This window comes from Kogia breviceps, chromosome 4 (assembly GCF_026419965.1).
Source record: "Kogia breviceps isolate mKogBre1 chromosome 4, mKogBre1 haplotype 1, whole genome shotgun sequence".
Taxonomy (NCBI): domain Eukaryota; kingdom Metazoa; phylum Chordata; class Mammalia; order Artiodactyla; family Physeteridae; genus Kogia; species Kogia breviceps.
This window is the reverse complement of record NC_081313.1, coordinates 173,234,829-173,252,938: the sequence shown is the minus strand read 5'-3', so window position 1 is coordinate 173,252,938 and position 18,110 is coordinate 173,234,829. Positions and strand designations below refer to the sequence as shown.

At 49.6% G+C, this 18,110-nt stretch overlaps 1 protein-coding gene across 12 annotated transcripts in view; it reads left to right on the top strand.

Annotated features, from left to right (window-relative positions):
- The window catches only part of CACNA1A (calcium voltage-gated channel subunit alpha1 A), a 246,207-nt gene that overhangs the window by 168,357 nt on the left and 59,740 nt on the right, over window positions 1–18,110 (top strand). For all 12 annotated transcript variants that reach the window (XM_067032656.1, XM_067032659.1, XM_067032658.1 and 9 more), the window contains 4 exons: window positions 8,936–9,399; window positions 11,055–11,193; window positions 12,751–12,880; window positions 17,523–17,582. In XM_067032656.1, the coding sequence (XP_066888757.1) occupies window positions 8,936–9,399; window positions 11,055–11,193; window positions 12,751–12,880; window positions 17,523–17,582 (793 nt within the window). The remainder of the gene's footprint in view (window positions 1–8,935; window positions 9,400–11,054; window positions 11,194–12,750; window positions 12,881–17,522; window positions 17,583–18,110) is intronic.

Below are 18,110 nucleotides of genomic sequence, written 5' to 3'. Positions count from 1 at the left end.
GGGCCTCAGTTTTCACAATCTGTAAAATGGAGATAGTGGAGTCTAATTTGGTCATTGCTCGAATTAAATGATGTAATATATGCAAAGGGCCTGAAAGAGCAGCTGACACATAATAAGTGCTTGGGAAATTTAGACCCTTTTTAGCTGTTATCGAGTCAGTCGTTTTTCACCTGATGCTATACCTGGGGGGTTTGAAAAGCCACTCTGGGCCCTCAGAATTGAATGAAGAGCAGCGTTCAAGGCTTTTGGCGGCATCTTCCAGGTCAGCACCTCACCCAGTCAGAAATGACACCCTGTTTTTCATAACAATATTTTGTAACACTCCTTAGAAAATCCTACGGTGATTGTACATTTAGGAGCCCAAACAACTTACATGTGTTCTTTCATTAATTAACATCCTCTTAGTCTTCTTTTTTTTTTTTTTTAATTTTTATTGGAGTATAGTTGACCTCTTATTCTTCTTTTATCATATATCACCTGCCACTAGGGCATCCTTTTGATTTTTTTTCTTTTTTTTAAAAAAACCCTCGTGTAAGTTTTTTGTGTTTTCTTTTTTTGGCATTAGGTATTCTTTTTTTTTCTTCCACTTTTATTGAGGTATAATTGACGGGCAGCACGGTGTAAGTGTAAGGTGTACAACATAATGATTTCATTTACATACATCAGCACCATATTAATCTTTAACGATGTGTTTAAATGCTTCTGTTACATGCCATATGCACTAAACTAGCACTTCTCAAAATTGAATGGGTGCACAAATTCCCCAGGGATCTTGTGAAAATACAGATTCTAATTCAGTAGGTCTCAGGTGCAGCCTGAGGGTCTGCATTTCTAAGAAGCCAGTGCTTGTCCAGGGACCACACTTTGACTAATGAGACCCTAGAAGACAGAGTGAAGCAATTCTTATGCAGACACCTATACACAAAATCACAATGAATGAGACAGGTACAAATGCCAGCTGACTCAGGATGCAAGCTACTTGAATAACATGAGGGAGTTACCATCAGTGTTGAGATGTTCCAAACTGGTGAAGTTCTGTACGAAATAGAGTCTACTCTTCCTTTAATTTGTCCAGTACTTGCATTCTGGGAAGATGTGATGTATATTTAAAACATGCAGGGCTTCCCTGGTGGCACAGTGGTAAGGAATCTGCCTGCCAATGCAGGGGACACAGGTTTGAGCCCTGGTCCGGGAGGATCCCACATGCCGCGGAGCAACTAAGCCCGTGCGCCACAATTACTGAGCCCGCGTGCCTAAAGCCCGTGTGCCTAGAGCCCATGCTCTGCAACAAGAGAAGCCACCGCAACAGGGAGCCCGCGCACCACAACGGAGAGTAGCCCCAGCTCACTGCAACTAGAGAAAGGCTGCGTGCAGCAATGAAGACCCAACGCAGTCAAAAATAAATTAATTAAAATAAATAAATTAAAAAAAAAAAAAACATGCAAAAAATACTTTATGCTGATACATAAAGCAGAGTTAGGTTGAAACAAAAGACTCAGAGCATTACAAGCAGAGTTTTCACCTGTGTGAGGGACATTAGAGAGTCATGAAGGAGAAAGGATAATTCTTCCTAGATGGGACTGCCCTGCACATGGTAAGATACTTATATACCTGCCTCCCATTTCCTAAATGCCCACAATGCCCCCAATTATTACGGCATTAGGTGTCCACATAGCTCCACATCAGCCCCCTGAAAACCATTGTTTCTGAGAGGGGAATAGTGTTCTAGGCTAAGAACAGCATGTGTAAAGGCCCTAAGGTAGAACAAAAGGAGGCCAGTTTGCCATTTGGAGGGTGAGGAGAGAGAGGCAGGCAAAGAAATTGAAGGGAGTGTAACAGGTCAGCAGAGCCTTGAGTCCTCCCAGGGAAATGGGAGGCCACTGAAGGGATTTTACATGGAATAAAGTGTTTAGCACAGGACTCTATAATTAAGAACCAGTGGATTACTGGTGCTATTTTTTTTGGGGGGGGGGGGGCATGCCACATGGCATGCTGGATCTTAGTTCCCTGACCGGGGATCCAACCCCTCTCAGTGGAAGTGAGGAATCCTAACCACTGGACCACCAGGCAAGTCTCCTGGTGCTATTCTTTTAATACTACTAATATTACTGTTGTTATCATCCTTGTATTATATCTACTCCTATCATTGAAGGAGGAAGGATGACAGGGACAGAAGGGCAGCACAGCCTGGTAGTGAAGGGCAAGGATTCTGGAGCCAGAGGTCACACTGCTGTCCCATCACTTCCCAGCTGTGTGACTTGCAGCCTGTCACTTCTTCTCTCTGGGCCTCCGTTTCCCCATCTGTAAAGTGGGAATAAGAATGCCACCGACCTCCTAGGGTAGGTGTAAGGTTCAGATGAGTTAATACATGCAAAATGCTTTAAATGGTGCCTGGCTTATAATAAGTATGCAGTATTAGCTATTATTAGTATGAATATTATTATTATTCAGTACTCAGTAAATGTTAACTATTTTTCACAGTAGCAGTAGTAATAAGCATTCGATACGTTTTAGCTATTACTATTATTATTATCATTATTACTATTAAGACACTTTCATCATAGACTAAAAAACAAAACTTTAGATCCATAGCCTTTTGATTATCTACTCAAACTCCTTCTTTTTACAGTTGGGGAAACTGAGGCCCAGAGAGGGAAAGGGATTCCCCCAAGGGCAGCCAGCCGGCTGATAGCAGTAGTGTGATAAGCACCCAGCTTTCCTGAATTCCACAGGTGGCCCCTGCTCCCCCTCCTCTCCAGAGGAACAAAGTACCTCCCCCAGTTCCACCCCCAAATCTGCACCGGGAGGGTGCTCACTCCTTTATGAATAGATGTGTCAAACGCCCTGGCCAGGAGAGGCATTATTCATTTGGCTGATAAAAAGGTTCTCATTGGAAATAAAACTTCATGAAGATTCGGGCACTTTTGGAGAAAAAAAATCCAAGACAAACATGTGCCGCGTGGCGCAGCCAAAAAACTAAAATAAGAAGGGCGAAGATAGGGCTTCCCCGGTGGCGGCTCAGTGGTTGCGAGTCCGCCTGCCGATGCAGGGGACGCGGGTTCGTGCCCCGGTCCGGGAGGATCCCACGTGCCGCGGAGCGGCTGGGCCCGTGAGCCATGGCCGCTGCGCCTGCGCGTCCGGAGCCTGTGCTCCGCAACGGGAGAGGCCGCAGCGGTGAGAGGCCCGCGTACCACAAAAAAAAAAAAAAAAAAAAAAAAAAGTTCTCATTGGAAATAAAACTTTGTGAAGATTCGGGCACTTTTGGAGAAAAAAATCCAAGACAAACATGTGCGCAGCCAAAAAAATAAAATAAGAATGGAGAAGATAAAATTTTATTCAAGAACATAACATACTAAAAAGACATTTCAGTTCCGTATTATGATAAAGCCAGTGGCCCTTAACAGGCCTGCCTCGCACATTTCTCCTCTTGTCCTTCCTTAGGCCTCTCCCCAGATACACTCTTGTGTTTTGATTCTCCAGAGCATTGATAATAAATGTAATTGTTTTCTTTCTATTTCCCCTGTCTTCCCCCACCATTTCTACCTTAATCTCTTCCACTTCAGTTTTCCCAGGTTTACATGTCCCCCACCCCCGAAGCTTTCACTGGCTCACCCCAGTAAAAAGGGGCTGGAGCACACTCTGTTTTGTATCATTAAACAGTCGCTAACCCCTGATCTCCCACACCAGGTGGCTGAGCCGGCATCACCCCAGGGGCACCCAAGTGAGGATGGAGCTTTCTCTGACTCCCAGTAAAAATCTATGGACTGCAGGGCATCCACCACTCCCTGATAGCTGGGCAGTGCCTCCTGCTAGGTTTGACGGAGGAGACCTGCAAGACCTGCACCACCCTAGAATTACTATCTCGGCTATTTGCCTACTGGTTCCACCTGCTCCCATCACCAAGACAACCTACTCCCCAAAAGGAGCAATAAGAGAGAGACTGGACTTCTGAGCTACACAGTTTATCCAGCATGGGGTGGAGAGGAGAGGCTTCATCCTTTAATACCCTGATTCTTACAGCACCCCCAGTATGCCTTAGCCAGTCTCAGCACCTCCATTCCATGCACACCAAGTCATCCACTGCCCCATTTTCTTCACTGAGTGGTGCTGTAGCTTAAGATCTCTAGGGCCAGAGTCCAACTCAGCCCTTTCCCAGCTGGATAACAACAGGCAAGTGCCTTTGCCTCTCTGGGCCTCATCTTCCTCATCTGTAAAATGGGCCTGATCCTAATAGCACCTCAGATGGTGATCGTTGCGGGGACTAAATGAGTTGATATGTGCAGGTCCTAAGGATAGTGGGGACACAAGCGCCATCCTCTGAATTTAGGGACCTGAGCATGCCCCAGGCAAGATGTCCATAGCCCTTGGCAGAGGTATGCTGAAGTGATTAGCTGGCAAAGCAATGCAGTGCAGGACAGGCATTATGCAATCAGCTGCCTATTCCGGGCAGATGATGGCAGATCCCCAAGAGGGGAAGGGGGAAGGGGCCTGACTTCAAAGTTTTCTGCCGCTTTTGAGTTCTCCTTGGAGACACTTGGAAATAAAACTTCCTGGAGATTGACTCTAGGCCTCTGCAGGCTGAGCTTGTTAAAACTCTGCTGCAAACAGAGCCAGCAGAAGAAACAAAAGCAAGACAAAACAAAGACCCTCAGATCCCCTTTCCATCCGAACAAGGGGCTCGTGGTCCATGTGTGAGGCTGTCCCTCTAACAAAACGTACGCCGTGATCTCAACTGCTGTGTTATTTAGTACAGTCTCTCTAGATGGCGACCAAAAGATTCCGGTTCTCTTTGAAATGATAACTTCACTGAGGCTGCTTTTTGGTAGAGCTCTACTTAAAAGAATATACAAAATGATGAGAAAATATTCCCAGCAAGCTTTTCATCTGATGTACATGTGCAAAAGACATTCACCCCATCTCAACATCCCCAAAAGTCTTACCCCATCATCAGCTCAAAAATTCCAAATCTCATCATCTAACTCCAGTACTGGTAAGACCCTCGGTGTGATCCATTTGGGGGCAAAATTTTCTTCCATCTGTGGACCTGAAAACTAGAAAACAAATTATCTGCTTCCAAAACACAAAGGTGAGACAAGCACAAAAATAGACATTCCTGGGCTTCCCTGGTGGCGCAGTGGTTGAGAATCCGCCTGCCGATGCAGGGGACACGGGTTCGTGCTCCGGTCCGGGAAGATCCCACATGCCGCGGAGCGGCTGGGCCCGTGAGCCATGGCCGCTGAGCCTGCGCGTCCGGAGCCTGTGCTCCGCAACGGAAGAGGCCACAACAGTGAGAGGCCCGCGTATCACAAAAAAAAAAAAAAAAAAAAAAAAAATAGACATTCCTATTCCAAAAGGGGGAAATTGGAAGGAATAAAACGTCTCTGGTCCCCAGCAAGTGCTAAAGCCAACAGAGCAAATTCCATTAGGTTTCCGGGCCTCCGAGCAATGCTGTAGCTCTCAACTCATTCACACACTTAGTCTTCACAGGAACTCATCGAGGTTATCATCCCCATGTTATGGGTGAGAAGCAGGCTGAGCAAATCATCGGTGGTCACATAGCAAACAAGTTCCAGGATCTTCACTCTAGTCTCCATGTTATAAAGAAGGTTCTACTACTATTATCCCCAATTTAAAGATGAGGAAACTGGAACTTCCCTGGTGGTGCAGTGGATAAGACTCCACATTCTCAATGCAGAGGGCCTGGGTTCAATCCCTGGTCAGGGAGCTAGATGCCCACATGCATGCTGCAACTAAGAGTTCACATGCCACAGCTAAGGAGCCTGCCTGCTACAACTAAGACCTGGTGCGACCAAATAAATAAATAAATTTTTTTTTTTAAAATTGAAAAAACTCTGCTAAGATTTTAAAAATAAATAAATAAAGATGAGGAAACTGAGGCTCAGGGAGGTTAATCAAGCTACAGAGGATCCCACAGCTAGTAAGTGGCATTGGTGAGACTCAAACCCAGGTCAGCCTATCAATCTAGGACCTGCTCACATGACTAGGAAGTGAGGAATTTGCCTGGACCTGCCCTTCTCCCTCTGCGGCCTCAGGGACACAAGCCTGAAACTAAATTACCTCATCTCTCTTCTGCTTGCTAAAAACACCATGGACTTTTGCAAGTTAAAATGCAAAAATAAAACAAGAAAGAGGGTACTGGTGGCTTAGTCAGTGGAAGGGCCTCCAGGGGAGGCCAGCTTTTTCTCGTTTTTTTAAATTATTATTATTTTTTATTTGAAGTATAGTTGATTTACAGAGGCCAGCTTACTTTAAATTTTTAAGTGTTAGGTAGATTTAGGGTTACAGATTGGGCCTCAAGAAGCAAGCCTATGCTGTCCAGGGGCTTTGGTTCCTGCGATTGTACCTAATCTCCTGGGTGTTCGATGAATGGATACAATCTGAGGGCTGTCTTTTGCTCACTTCTGGTCTCTTGAGTGAATGTGATGGCTACCGCCTGACAAAGCCATTTTCTTTTTAAAATTTTTATCTATTTATTTATTTGGTTGCAGCAGGGAGGCTCCTTAGTTGCGGCAGGCGGGCTCCTTAGTTGTGGCTCACGGGTTCCTTATTTATGGCATGCGAACTCTTAGTTGTGGCATGCATGTGGGATCTAGTTCCCTGACCAGGGATTGAACCCAGGCCCCCTGCATTGGGAGTGCAGAGTCTTATGCACTGCACCATGAAGAAAGTCCCACAAAACCATTTTCTAGTATGCCTAACTCACCCTCTCCAGGCCTCAGTTTCCTCATCTGTGTAATGGGAGCAGTAACAATTCAGGCCTCATAAGATTGTCCCAGAAGTTAATGAGTCAAAATAGAAGAGAGGCTGGCTCACACTGTTGGAGGTTACGGTGAGTGCCAAGGATTCCCTGCACCCAGCAGTTGTGGGCTGAGCCTCCTGGGAGATCTCAAACTGCTTAGTAAGAGAGCTGCAGTGTCAGGCGGGGGTCAGTATGGGTGCTGGAGCCATGTGGTCTGGGTCCAAGCTGCCTCTGCCAGCAACTGACTGTGTGGCCTTGGGCAAGGCCCTTCGTGTTTCTGGGCCTTGTTTTCCTCATCTGTAAAAAGGGAATAACAGTACTACCCACTCCCTGTGGTTATTCTAAGGATTAGATGAGCTGACGTGTCAAGGCTGGCACACAGCAAGTATTCAATATGTGTGAGCTCTTATGAGGAGGTGTGGAGGGCATGGGATACAGAATTGGGGGGTGCCTTTAAGAAGAGCCAGAGGGGTAAGTCTTGGACTGCAGAGCCCTCTGGAGAGAGGAGTCATTGAGATGTTAACTACAGATGTCCTGGTGTTTTGGGGAAACAGACTCTGCCAGGGCCAGTACCCAGGGATGGGGGAAGAATGGAGCCTCTTATCTGAGGATCGAGGGTCCAGAAGGGGTGTCTGAAGGCAAACAGAACGGACAGGGCGTCAGGTCCACACAGATCCATGCACAGGCAGGAGGAGCCGGGACCAGCCGAAGACATAGAGTGAGCAGGGCCTGTAGCCACCCTCACCAGAGCCAGGGCTCCTGGGGGTCTCTGACAAGCTGGCGGTGAGTGTGCAGATGGGAGAAGGCAGGGGTTGATGGCAAGTCTAGGCCTGTGGGACTTCTCCTGGGCCTCAGTGTCCTTATCTGAAAAATGGGGACACTCATTTATCATTTGACGAGAAGTGACCAGGCATTTGCCATGTGCCAGGCCCCGTTCTGGACACTGAAATCACAGCTGTGAACAAGACAAAAATAAACCCCTTGCCTTGCGGAGCTGATGTCTTGCTCATCCGCCAACTTGTACCTCGAATGTCTCATTGGGCATTGAGGTTGGAAAAGCTAAGCAAGGACCTTTAACTTTTTCCTCTCCTTCTCCAAATGCACCGAGCGCTCAGACTCTTTTCTCCTCATGTCCATCTGCATGGTGTTAATTATTTGAGTCACTGAGGTACCAAACCCCTACCCACCTCATCTCTCCCACTCTCCACCTTCAGCCATACCAGCCTCCTGAAACTCAACAAGCTTATTCCCACCTCATGGCCTTTGCACTGGCTGTCCCCCCTGCCTGGAATGCTTTGCCCACCACACTTGTATCCCTGTGAGAAATTACCTTGTTCATTTACTGGCTGTGTAGCCCTGGCAAGAGACTTAACCTCTCTGAGCTTCAGTTTTCTCATCTGTAAAACGGTGCTAGTAATTATCCCTCTTAGGGCTAAGGACGAAGGGGTTATTACAAGGCAAGTGTGTTACTGAAATGTTTGCTGTTATTATGTCTATTGTTATTTTTTATTATGTTAATGTACGTATATGACCTGCTTTCCCTAACTGGAATATTGGGAAGGGGTATACTTACTACAAGCATTTAAAGCCATGAGGCAGGGAGTTCCCTGGCGGTCCAGTGGTTAGGACTCCACGCTTTCACTGCCGAGGGCCGGGGTTCAATCCCTGGTCAGAGAACTAAGATCCCACAAGCCACATGGCGCGGCCAAAAAACAAAGCAAAAAGATAAATCCGTGAGGCAATTCCACCCCTAAAGAGATGGTGTCCCTGTGTCTGCTTTAGCCACTCCTGGAAACATTGTGTGTCCCCGTCCTGCCTCAGAGCTGATGGGAGACACATAGGCAGGGTCAGGAAGGTTTGGGTTGGAGACGTGCAGGCTCTGGCAGAAAGTTCTTTTCCCTTCTGATTTCTCCACGAAAGAGTAGCCTCTTCTCTTAGGAAGCAACCCTCCTGGCAGGAGAAGCACCACACTGAAACCTGGGAGGGTGGGCATTTACACTCCCACGGGGTCTTGATCCCTAACAAGAACAGACCAGGCACCGGAGAGTTTCAGGACACGGCCCCTCGACCGCCAACGTGTACCTCGAATGGTGGAGTCTTAGGCAGGATCTGGAGACATTCCCTCCATGTTCTAACTCACTTATGGGTTCTTTTTCATTGGCCTGCCTGCCACAGAGAGAACCAGGGCTCCGGGGTCCCCGTGTCGGGCCCCAACCTGTCAACCACCCGGCCGATCCAGCAGGACCTGGGCCGCCAAGACCCACCCCTGGCCGAGGATATTGACAACATGAAGAACAACAAGCTGGCCACCGCGGAGTCAGCCAGTCCCCACGACAGCCTCGGCCATGCCGGCCTGCCCCAGAGCCCGGCCAAGATGGCGAACAGCACCGACCCCAGCCCCACGCCTGCCCCACCTGCCATGGCCACCAACCCCCAGAATGCTTCCAGCCGCCGGACACCCAACAACCCGGGGAACCCGTCCAACCCCGGCCCCCCCAAGACCCCCGAGAACAGCCTTATCGTCACCAACCCCAGCAGCACCCAGACCACCTCAGCTAAGACTGCCAGGAAACCCGACCACACCACGGTGGACATCCCCCCAGCCTGCCCGCGCCCCCTCAATCACACCGTCGTCCAAGGTATGAGCTCCAGTGTCACGCGTGAGCCGGCCTCCTGGGCTTAATCCCCAGAGGCTCAGTTGGGTGACTCTGGACAGTGACTCCACCTCTCTGGCCTCAACTGCTTCATCTGGAAAATGGGTAGAGACACGGTTCCTGCCCCCACAGGGCTGCTGGGAGAATTAAATGAGATAATAGGCATACGATGCCTGGCAAGTACACAATAGGTTAGCAACATTTCCTGCATCCCAAATTCCCACAGGGGAGCCAGGGAGCCACCATATTTGAGGAGTCAACGGATTCCGCTGATGGAAATCTGGGGGAGTCAGATGATTCTTTAGGCCAGCGCTGTCCAAAAGAAATGTGACACAGGCCACCTATGTAATTTTAAACTTTCTAGGGGAATTCCCTGGTGGTCCAGAGGTTAGGACTCCAGGCTTCCACTGCAGGGGGCACGGATTCGATCCCTGGTTGGGGAACTAAGATCCCGCAAGCCGAGTGGTGCAGCCAAAATAATTAATTAATTAATTAATTAATTAATTAACTTTCTAGTAGCCATGTTGAAAGAAAGAAAGAAGGGACCAAAGGAGAAAAGGAGGGAGGAAGGAAGGAGTGATTTTAAAAATAAAGAAGAAGTAGGTGAGTTGAACTTTAATAGTTAAATCGTATTGAACCCAAAATACTGTTGATTTGTATCCAAAATGTTAACCTGTCAATGTGTCATCAATACCTTCTAAATTATTAATGAGCTACCTTACATTCTTTTTCTCGTACTCAGTCTTAGAAATCTGGCGTGCTTTTACACTGCATGCCGCAGTTTGGACTAGCCACGTTTGAAATGCTGGACCGTGCAGGTCTAGGACCTTGAGGGATTGGCTGTTTTGGTGGCCCCCCAAACTCCCCCTTGTAAGATTAAGATCTGAGAAGCACCAGGAATTTGGAAATTACCCTGAGCTTCTTATTCTTAAGATGATAATGGTGGCCCAGTTCTATGCAAAAGCTGTCCATGAGTTTGATCTATAAATGCTTTTGCCACAGTCCTACGAGGTGGATCTTGTCATTGTGCCCATTTCACAGATGAAAAAACTGAGGCTCAGCAAGGCTCAGCCTGTCCACGGACCCATAGAGTGGCTAGGCTGCAGGATCAATGCTCAGGAGGATGGTGCCTCACCCCACTCATGAGAGGGGTGTTAATGGGGGGAAACCCTGCAGTTTGACTATGGGAGGGGCTCAGCATTCCCATCTGTAAAGTGGGGCTCTTGGTACTCACCCCGCCTGCCTCCAAGTGACGATATAAAGGTCATCATAGGCTGGGGGTAGGTCTATGTTAGTTTCCCGTGAGGGTCCCAGCAGACTCAAGGCCGTAGAGTGGTGGAGATCAAGCACTCTGGGGCCAGGCTACCCGGGTTCAAATCCCAGCTTTGCCACATCCCAGCCATGTGACCTTAGGCAAGCCACTTCACTTCTCTGTGCCTCAGTTTCCTCATCTGTAAAGTGGGGATTGTAAAGTACCAGCCTCATAGGGTCAGGTGAGGATTAAATGGCATAATAGGGTGCCTGGCACATAGTAGACACTTTGTGTCAGCTGCTTATTGCCTGCTCTGGAGAGTAGGCAGGAGACCAGAGGTTTGTGGGAAATCGTGGAGGGAGCCCTGTGTTGGTTCTTGTCCCAACAGTGAACAAAAACGCCAACCCAGACCCACTGCCAAAAAAGGAGGAAGAGAAGAAAGAGGAGGAGGAAGACGACCCCGGGGAAGACGGCCCCAAGCCCATGCCCCCCTACAGCTCCATGTTTATCCTCTCTACGACCAACCCGTGAGTATGGCCCATGGCCAGAGCAGGGGGCCCAGGGCTCCCACTGGGACAGTGGAAGTCAGGACAGAGGGCAGACCCAGACAAAGGGTAGTGGGGGAGAGTTGCCTCTAAGACCATTAGTCCATAGGAGACCTTTGAGCAAATTAAAAAATGATGTCCCTTTCTTAAGTCATATAAGATAGAAACTTATCATAAAGTACTGGTTTTGTTGGAAAAGACCCCCTCCTGCCACCAACTAAAAACCACTGTCATAAATATCCACATCTACACTGTCTGTGATGTGAGAGGTGTCCCTTAGAAATGGCTGCCTTGTGCAGTGCACAACCTGTACAGTTGTACATGGCAGCCCTGGTCCCTGAGCTCTGCTCTACAAGGATTTGGATTTTGGGTAGATGATCTCTGAGTTCATGGCCCTCTGTCTTGGGCATCCTTGAGGAGGCTGGATTATGTAGGGGAGAAATTTATCGCATGTATGTCTTGGTGGCTCAGAGGTTGTTTTAGAATTGCATTTTTCCAAAGGGTATTTTTTGAAACCCTGGTCCCTCAAAATGCTTCTTGGCGAAGGAGAATCATGTCAAGTAAGCTGCAGGGGAAACTGCTTTCTCTAACCTGCCTCTTGGAGCTCACTCTGTGCAATTTACTTTTTTATGTGGTGGACATTATCTATTTTAATAAAGAAATTCTTATGTGGCACTTAGCACCAGGCACTATTCTGAATACTTTACAAATAAAAAAATTTTCTCATCATAACCCTATAGGGGTTGGTACTTTGCTTATCCCCATTGGACAGATGAAGAAACTGAGGTCCAGAGAGATGTAGTCACCTGCCCAAAGTCAAACAGCAAGCAAGTGGGAGAGCCCAGACAGACTGACTCCAGCATCCTTGTTCTTAGCCACTCAGCCCTGCAGCCATTCATACGATCTCATGACGTATTTATCATTATTAGCTCCACTTGAGGTTAATTATTTCATTATTATCTCATTAGCATATTAGAGACTCTGATAAGGCCTGCAATTCATAAGTTAAGTAACTAACTTTTTGGAGCCCCTACCATGTACCAGGCATATATTAACTCTTCAGATCTTCACGTTCTTGTGAGTTAGGCACTGTCGTGGTGGTCATTTCACCGATGAGGGCACTGAGGTACGATAACTGGCCTAAGGTCACGCAACTAATTGAAAAAAAAGGAAATCTACTTAACCCAGAATTTCCCAATTTTGTTTGACCGTGTGACATTTTATGCATAGAAAGCTTTTCATCTCCTGCAGAACCAAGGACAATATTTCTTCAACTCAGGCTGTGAGTTAAGATGTTCCAAGAGGGTGGTCTGGAAGTGATGGAAACTTATAAACAGAGATGTGGATATCTTCCCTCGCTGAGGGCTCCCCTGCCCCAAGAGGGTCCCCAGATGAAGGAGCTTGTTACTCTGTTGGGTGTGGGACCTTGACAGTTAAGAGATCTCAGATAGTGGCAGGTGACGTAAGGAGATTACAGAGGAAGGGGCTCGATAGCCTGTGGTCTGAGTGGACCTCTGCACGCCTACCTGTCCCCAACAGCCTTCGCCGCCTGTGCCATTACATCCTGAACCTGCGCTACTTTGAGATGTGTATCCTCATGGTCATCGCCATGAGCAGCATTGCCCTGGCGGCTGAGGACCCCGTACAGCCCAACGCACCGCGAAACAATGTGAGTCCCACCCAGCAGGCTCCTTCCAGCCCGGCTACTCTGTCACGGGCCACTTTCTCCTGCATCATAAACGCTGAGAGCTAGGGTGGAATAAATGTTGGGGGCACCCCTGGGCACAGCCCTTGTGGCCACTGGTTGGGAGGGGAAGCTCTGATTCTCTTCTTGAGGAAGGATGTTCCTTGCGACTGTGGTTCTGTGTGCCTGGTGGGGAAGAGGTGGCCAAGAGGGGCTGAAAATTGCTGGAATCCCTGGTTGGGGAGTGAGTCTGGCAGGATGTGGAGGTGCACAAGCTCTGCATGGGGTGTGGGGGTGGGGGTGCTGAGACAGGGGGTGCTCCAGAGGCATCTCCTCTGCAGTCAGGTCTCACCAAATGGACTTTTTTGTTTTGATGCGAAGCTTTGAAAGAAAGGATTATTTTGACTCAGAGGCACCTCCTAAACTTTGAGCTTTTGGGAGAGCTAAAAAGCTGTCCGTTTGGGGGCCCAAGGTCTGCTAACATCCCCTGTCAGTTGAGCACTTGCTGTGTCCCAGACACAACCCCAGGTGCTTGGGGTGTCCCCATTGGACGGATGAGGAAACTGAGGCTCAGAGAGGTTTCGTGACCTGTCCAGGGTCACACAGCAGAATTCCAATTCTGCCCCCACTAGATCTCCCGCTGCTTCCCTCAACTGCCACCATTTATCAAACACCTACTGTGCTCATGTCCCCCCTGAAGTCCTGCCATGCAGGAATGAGTGTGTGCCGTGGTTGAGAGGGGAAACCAAGGCACCAGCAGGCCAGGGCGTGACAGAGGCTGGATTGGTGTCAGCGCCTTTGTCCCCAGCTCCTCCCTCTGCCCCCATCAGCCCTCACGCGAGCCATCTTCCTTTGGGAGTCAGGCCCTGCCGCCCTCGCTAAGTAGGTTAGGAGCCTTGGCGAGGCTGGCAAGTCCCATAAATCAAGCCCATCCTCAGCTTCCTTTGCACTTTCCCTTCCTTCATAGGCCTGGCAGGCCCCCTGGGGACCCGATGGGGGAGATGGAAGGAAATAATTAGAACAAGCCTCCTGAAGGAAACTGGTACCAGGGCAAGGCTGAGGCTGCACTGTGTTATCTCCTGCTGCCTGGTTTCAACTAGGGACCCAGGGAGCCAGGCTTGGGGAAGGGGCGTCCCAAGCGGGGTCAGCAAACCCCCTGCTGACTCTAGGAGACTGGAGCAGGCTTTGTCTCTGGCAGGGAGGGGATGGGCATGTGGGGTCCAGGGGGACCGCTGCAGCTCCTGGGACTGTAGAGAACCCTGGCAGGGCTCAGACCAGCCCCCGTGGAGCGTTTGCAGAGCTCTGGTTCCCCTGCCCCATCCCCACTGCTCTATCTCACAGTTGAAACATCTCTCCTCAAAGCCCTCCTTCGGGCTTCCCTGGTGGCGCAGTGGTTGAGAATCTGCCTGCCGATGCAGGGGACGCGGGTTCGTGCCCCGGTCCGGGAAGATCCCACATGCCGCGGAGCGAGCGGCTGCGCCCGTGAGCCATGGCCGCTGAGCCTGCGCGTCCGGAGCCTGTGCTCCGCAGTGGGAGAGGCCACAACAGTGAGAGGCCCGTGTACCACAAAAAACAAAAAAAAACCAAAGCCCTCCCTCTTCTGGACTTCCCTGGCTGTCCAGTGGTTAAGACTCCACACTTCCTCTGCAGGGGGCACGGGTTTGATCCCTGGTTGGGGAACTGAGATCCCACATGCCGTGTGGCCAAAAAATAATAATACTTTTTTTTTAAAGCCCTCTCTCTTCAAGAGCAGGGTAAGGCAGCTGATACCCCGGGCCCCCTCCCGAGTTCTTTTTATTAGCTGATCTAGAACAGGCCTCAGAAAAGTGCACGGAACACATATGATCCATTCATTTATCAAGTGCACTCCCCCATGTAAGCACCACCCAAGCCAAGAAGTAGAACAGAACTGAGCGTGACCGCAGGCAGCTCTTTGACAGGCCCCATCCCTTCCCTCTGAAGCTTGGTTCACAAGTGGGAACAAGGTCTTCAGACATGTTTGGGTGTTGTGAGTTGGGACAGGTGGGGGGTTGCTACTGGCATCGAGAGGGTGGGGACCAGGGACACTGTTCTTCACCCTGCAGCGCACAGGGCAGCCTCACCACAGAGAATGACCTGACCTCTGTCGTCAACAGTGCTTGAAAAACCCTACCTTAGAGGTATCAAAACCCCCACTTCTGGAAGGAGCATTTCTTAGCAGCTGCTCTGATTTTCCCACCTGTACATGCATCCTTAATTTTTTTCCTGTTTCTAACACTGAACAGATGGGATAAATTCTATGCATCTCTCTGTCACCCAAAATCGTGTCCACCATGAGACTGAGCATGTATTGACGCTGGCAGTGACAGTCATTCTTTTCCGTTGCTGTTTAATATTCCACTCCATGCCATAATTTGTTTATGCATATTCCATTTGACACACATGTGGATTGTCTGCAGTTTAGAATGCTGTCACGGCATCCCCTACCCCCAACATGGGGCCCCTGGGTTTGACCTTCTCCAGGGTCTGAAATCAGAAATGGAGTTTCTGGATCATACATAGTATTTACGTGTGGTTGGCCCCAAAGATGCAGCCAGAATGTTTACTCGCACCAGCAACGTACAAGGCTCCCACTGCTCCGCAGTCTTGCCCACACTTGGTGCTGTCAGCTCTTTCATTTAGCCAACCTGGTGGATGTGGAATCTCATTGGGACTTTGATTTGCATTTCCCTGTGAGAAATGAGACTGAGAACCTTTTTGGAATCCAGGGAGCCACAGAAAATTGCCTTTTGTAGAGGTCAAAAAGATCTACATATTAGATATGGTTGAACCTAATTTATTGGTCTTTTGATTTCCCCTTGCTCCACTTATTAAGCTCTCCAGAATTTGATTCAGCTGACCACCTGGCCTGCCTTTCCCCCCACCTCCTTTCCTTCCTTCTTTCCTTCCATTCATTGCTTTATTTAGTAATTCTTTAATGAGCAACTGCTGTGTGCCACGTGCTGAGCTAAACATCAAGGATTGACAGGGTATGAGACAGTCCCTGCCATCTCAGAGCTCACAGAGCATCAGGCCTTTATCCATGCTGTGCCCTCTGCCCGGTGCACCTAAAATGCTCTCCCACCAACATCCCCTCAGCCCTCCCAGAACCTTCCAGCCCCTTGCACCTGCTGCACATCCCAGGAAGTTAGCCATCCTGGCCGCTCTGTTCTCCAATGGCCCTTCAAGCACCACACATAATGAGAATGTGAGTGGTGACCACACAGATCACAGATCCCAGCTCCTGAAGGACCCAGTGGAGCCACAGCTATTCATGCATTCATTCAGCAAACATTTCTTGAGTATGCCTGGCCCTGTACTATAAGCTGGAGATGCCACAGGGACAGACAAACATCCCTGCCCTTGTGCGGTTGACTTTCAGGTTGGGGAGGTGGACAGTGAGATTATTAATAACTATAACAAATAGTGTGTCAGGTTGTGATAAGTGCTAGGGATGAGGGATATGGGGGAAGGGGTAGACTTGGTGGAATTTTAAACAGGCAATCAGGGAAGCCCTCTAGTCAGGAAAGTGATATTTGAGCCAAGTCATAAAGGAGGAGAGAGAGGGAATCAGTTGGAACATGGGGAAGAGCATTCCAGGCAGAGGGAACAGCCTGTGCAAAGGCCCTGAGGTGAGAACATCCAGGGTGGCAGAATGAGAGTGAGCAAGGGGGAGAGTAGGACAAGATGAGGGCAAGGAGGTGGCCAGGCAGATTGTGCAGGGCCTTGGAGGCCACGAGGAGGACTTTGGCTTTTACCCGAGTGAGATGTGAGCCCTGACTTGAGTGCTCACAGGCGCCCTCTGGTGGCCATCTTTAGTAATTACCAGCCCTTACTTGCGCAAGGCAAATCTGATGAAGTCAGCCCCCTGCGCTTACCATGTGCTGGGTACTGTGCCAGCACACTCAACATCCTCATGCCAGGCTCACACCAGGGATGCGCTATGGCATGGCCAGGAAAGGGGCCAGAGTGCAGGATGTTGCCCGTCCAGACAGAAACCACTAATGCCTGGTCTTGTGTAAGTGGTGGCGCGGGAGAGGGAGAATCAACCCACCCTGCTGAGTGCGTGGCCCCGGAGTGGGGAGGGAGACGGGCGCCACAGTGAGGTTTGTCCCCAGTGTCTGTCCTGGACGGCTAATCATGTATAGGAAACCCTGTGTGGGAACAGTTACTCACCCAGGAGACCCAGAAGGTCAGAGGCACTGGGGGATCAGACCTGTCGCCCACAGAGGTGCAAACCTCCCTGAACTTCCCTGGGGCCACCTCTAGTCCATATAGTGCTTTGGGCAAATAAAAAAGGCACCCTTTCCGTTGGTAAGCAAACCAGGCTGGTAGAGTGATTTTTTTTTCTAGGACTTTGCTGCCATCTGCTGGACAGTTTCATTCACAACATACAAATCTGCCCTGAGACTAGTGGGAGGAGGCCCTTGGGTAATGCACGACCTGCCCAGCTGTTCATGGATGCAGCATTTCCTCATGTGGATGGAGATTCTGCTCCCTGGGGACTTTGTTGGAGGCCACACACCCCAGTGGACCAAGACTAGGTGCACGGGGGGCTCTGCTGGAGCAAGCCAGTGATCCTCTGCCCCCTTGCTTTTATCCCCTGCAGGTGCTACGATATTTTGACTACGTTTTTACAGGCGTCTTTACCTTTGAGATGGTGATCAAGGTGAGTGCCCGGGCTCCACAGGATTCTGCACCTTCAAGAATGCCACCCTGGTGCATCCCAGAGATTAGAAATGCTTGGTGTGTTTGAGGAACATCAGGGAAGCTGGTGCATCCGGTAGGAGTGAGAGAGGAGGGTGGGGAAACCAGGTCAGGGAAATGAGCAGGGAGGGACGAATCATGCAGGAACTTGGGGGCCGCAGGGAGGACTTAGGCTTTTATCCCAAGTGAGGTGGGAGCCGTGGAAGGTTCTGAGCAAAGGGACATGATTGGACTCAGGTGTTCACAGCCACCTGTCCTCTCTGGGAGGACAGGCTAGGGAGGGGGAGCAGGGTAGGTGAGACCCAAGAGAACTGGGAGCAGGCGATTGCACTGGTCCAGGCGGGAGATGATGGGGACCAGCCCAGGGTGGTGGCAGAGAAGGTGGTGAAAAGTGGGCAGATTCTCGGAAGGTTTGGAAGGCAGAACCAACAAGGTTTGCTAATGTATCTGACGTGGGGTGAGGAACCCAGGGGGATCCCAAGGTTTTGAC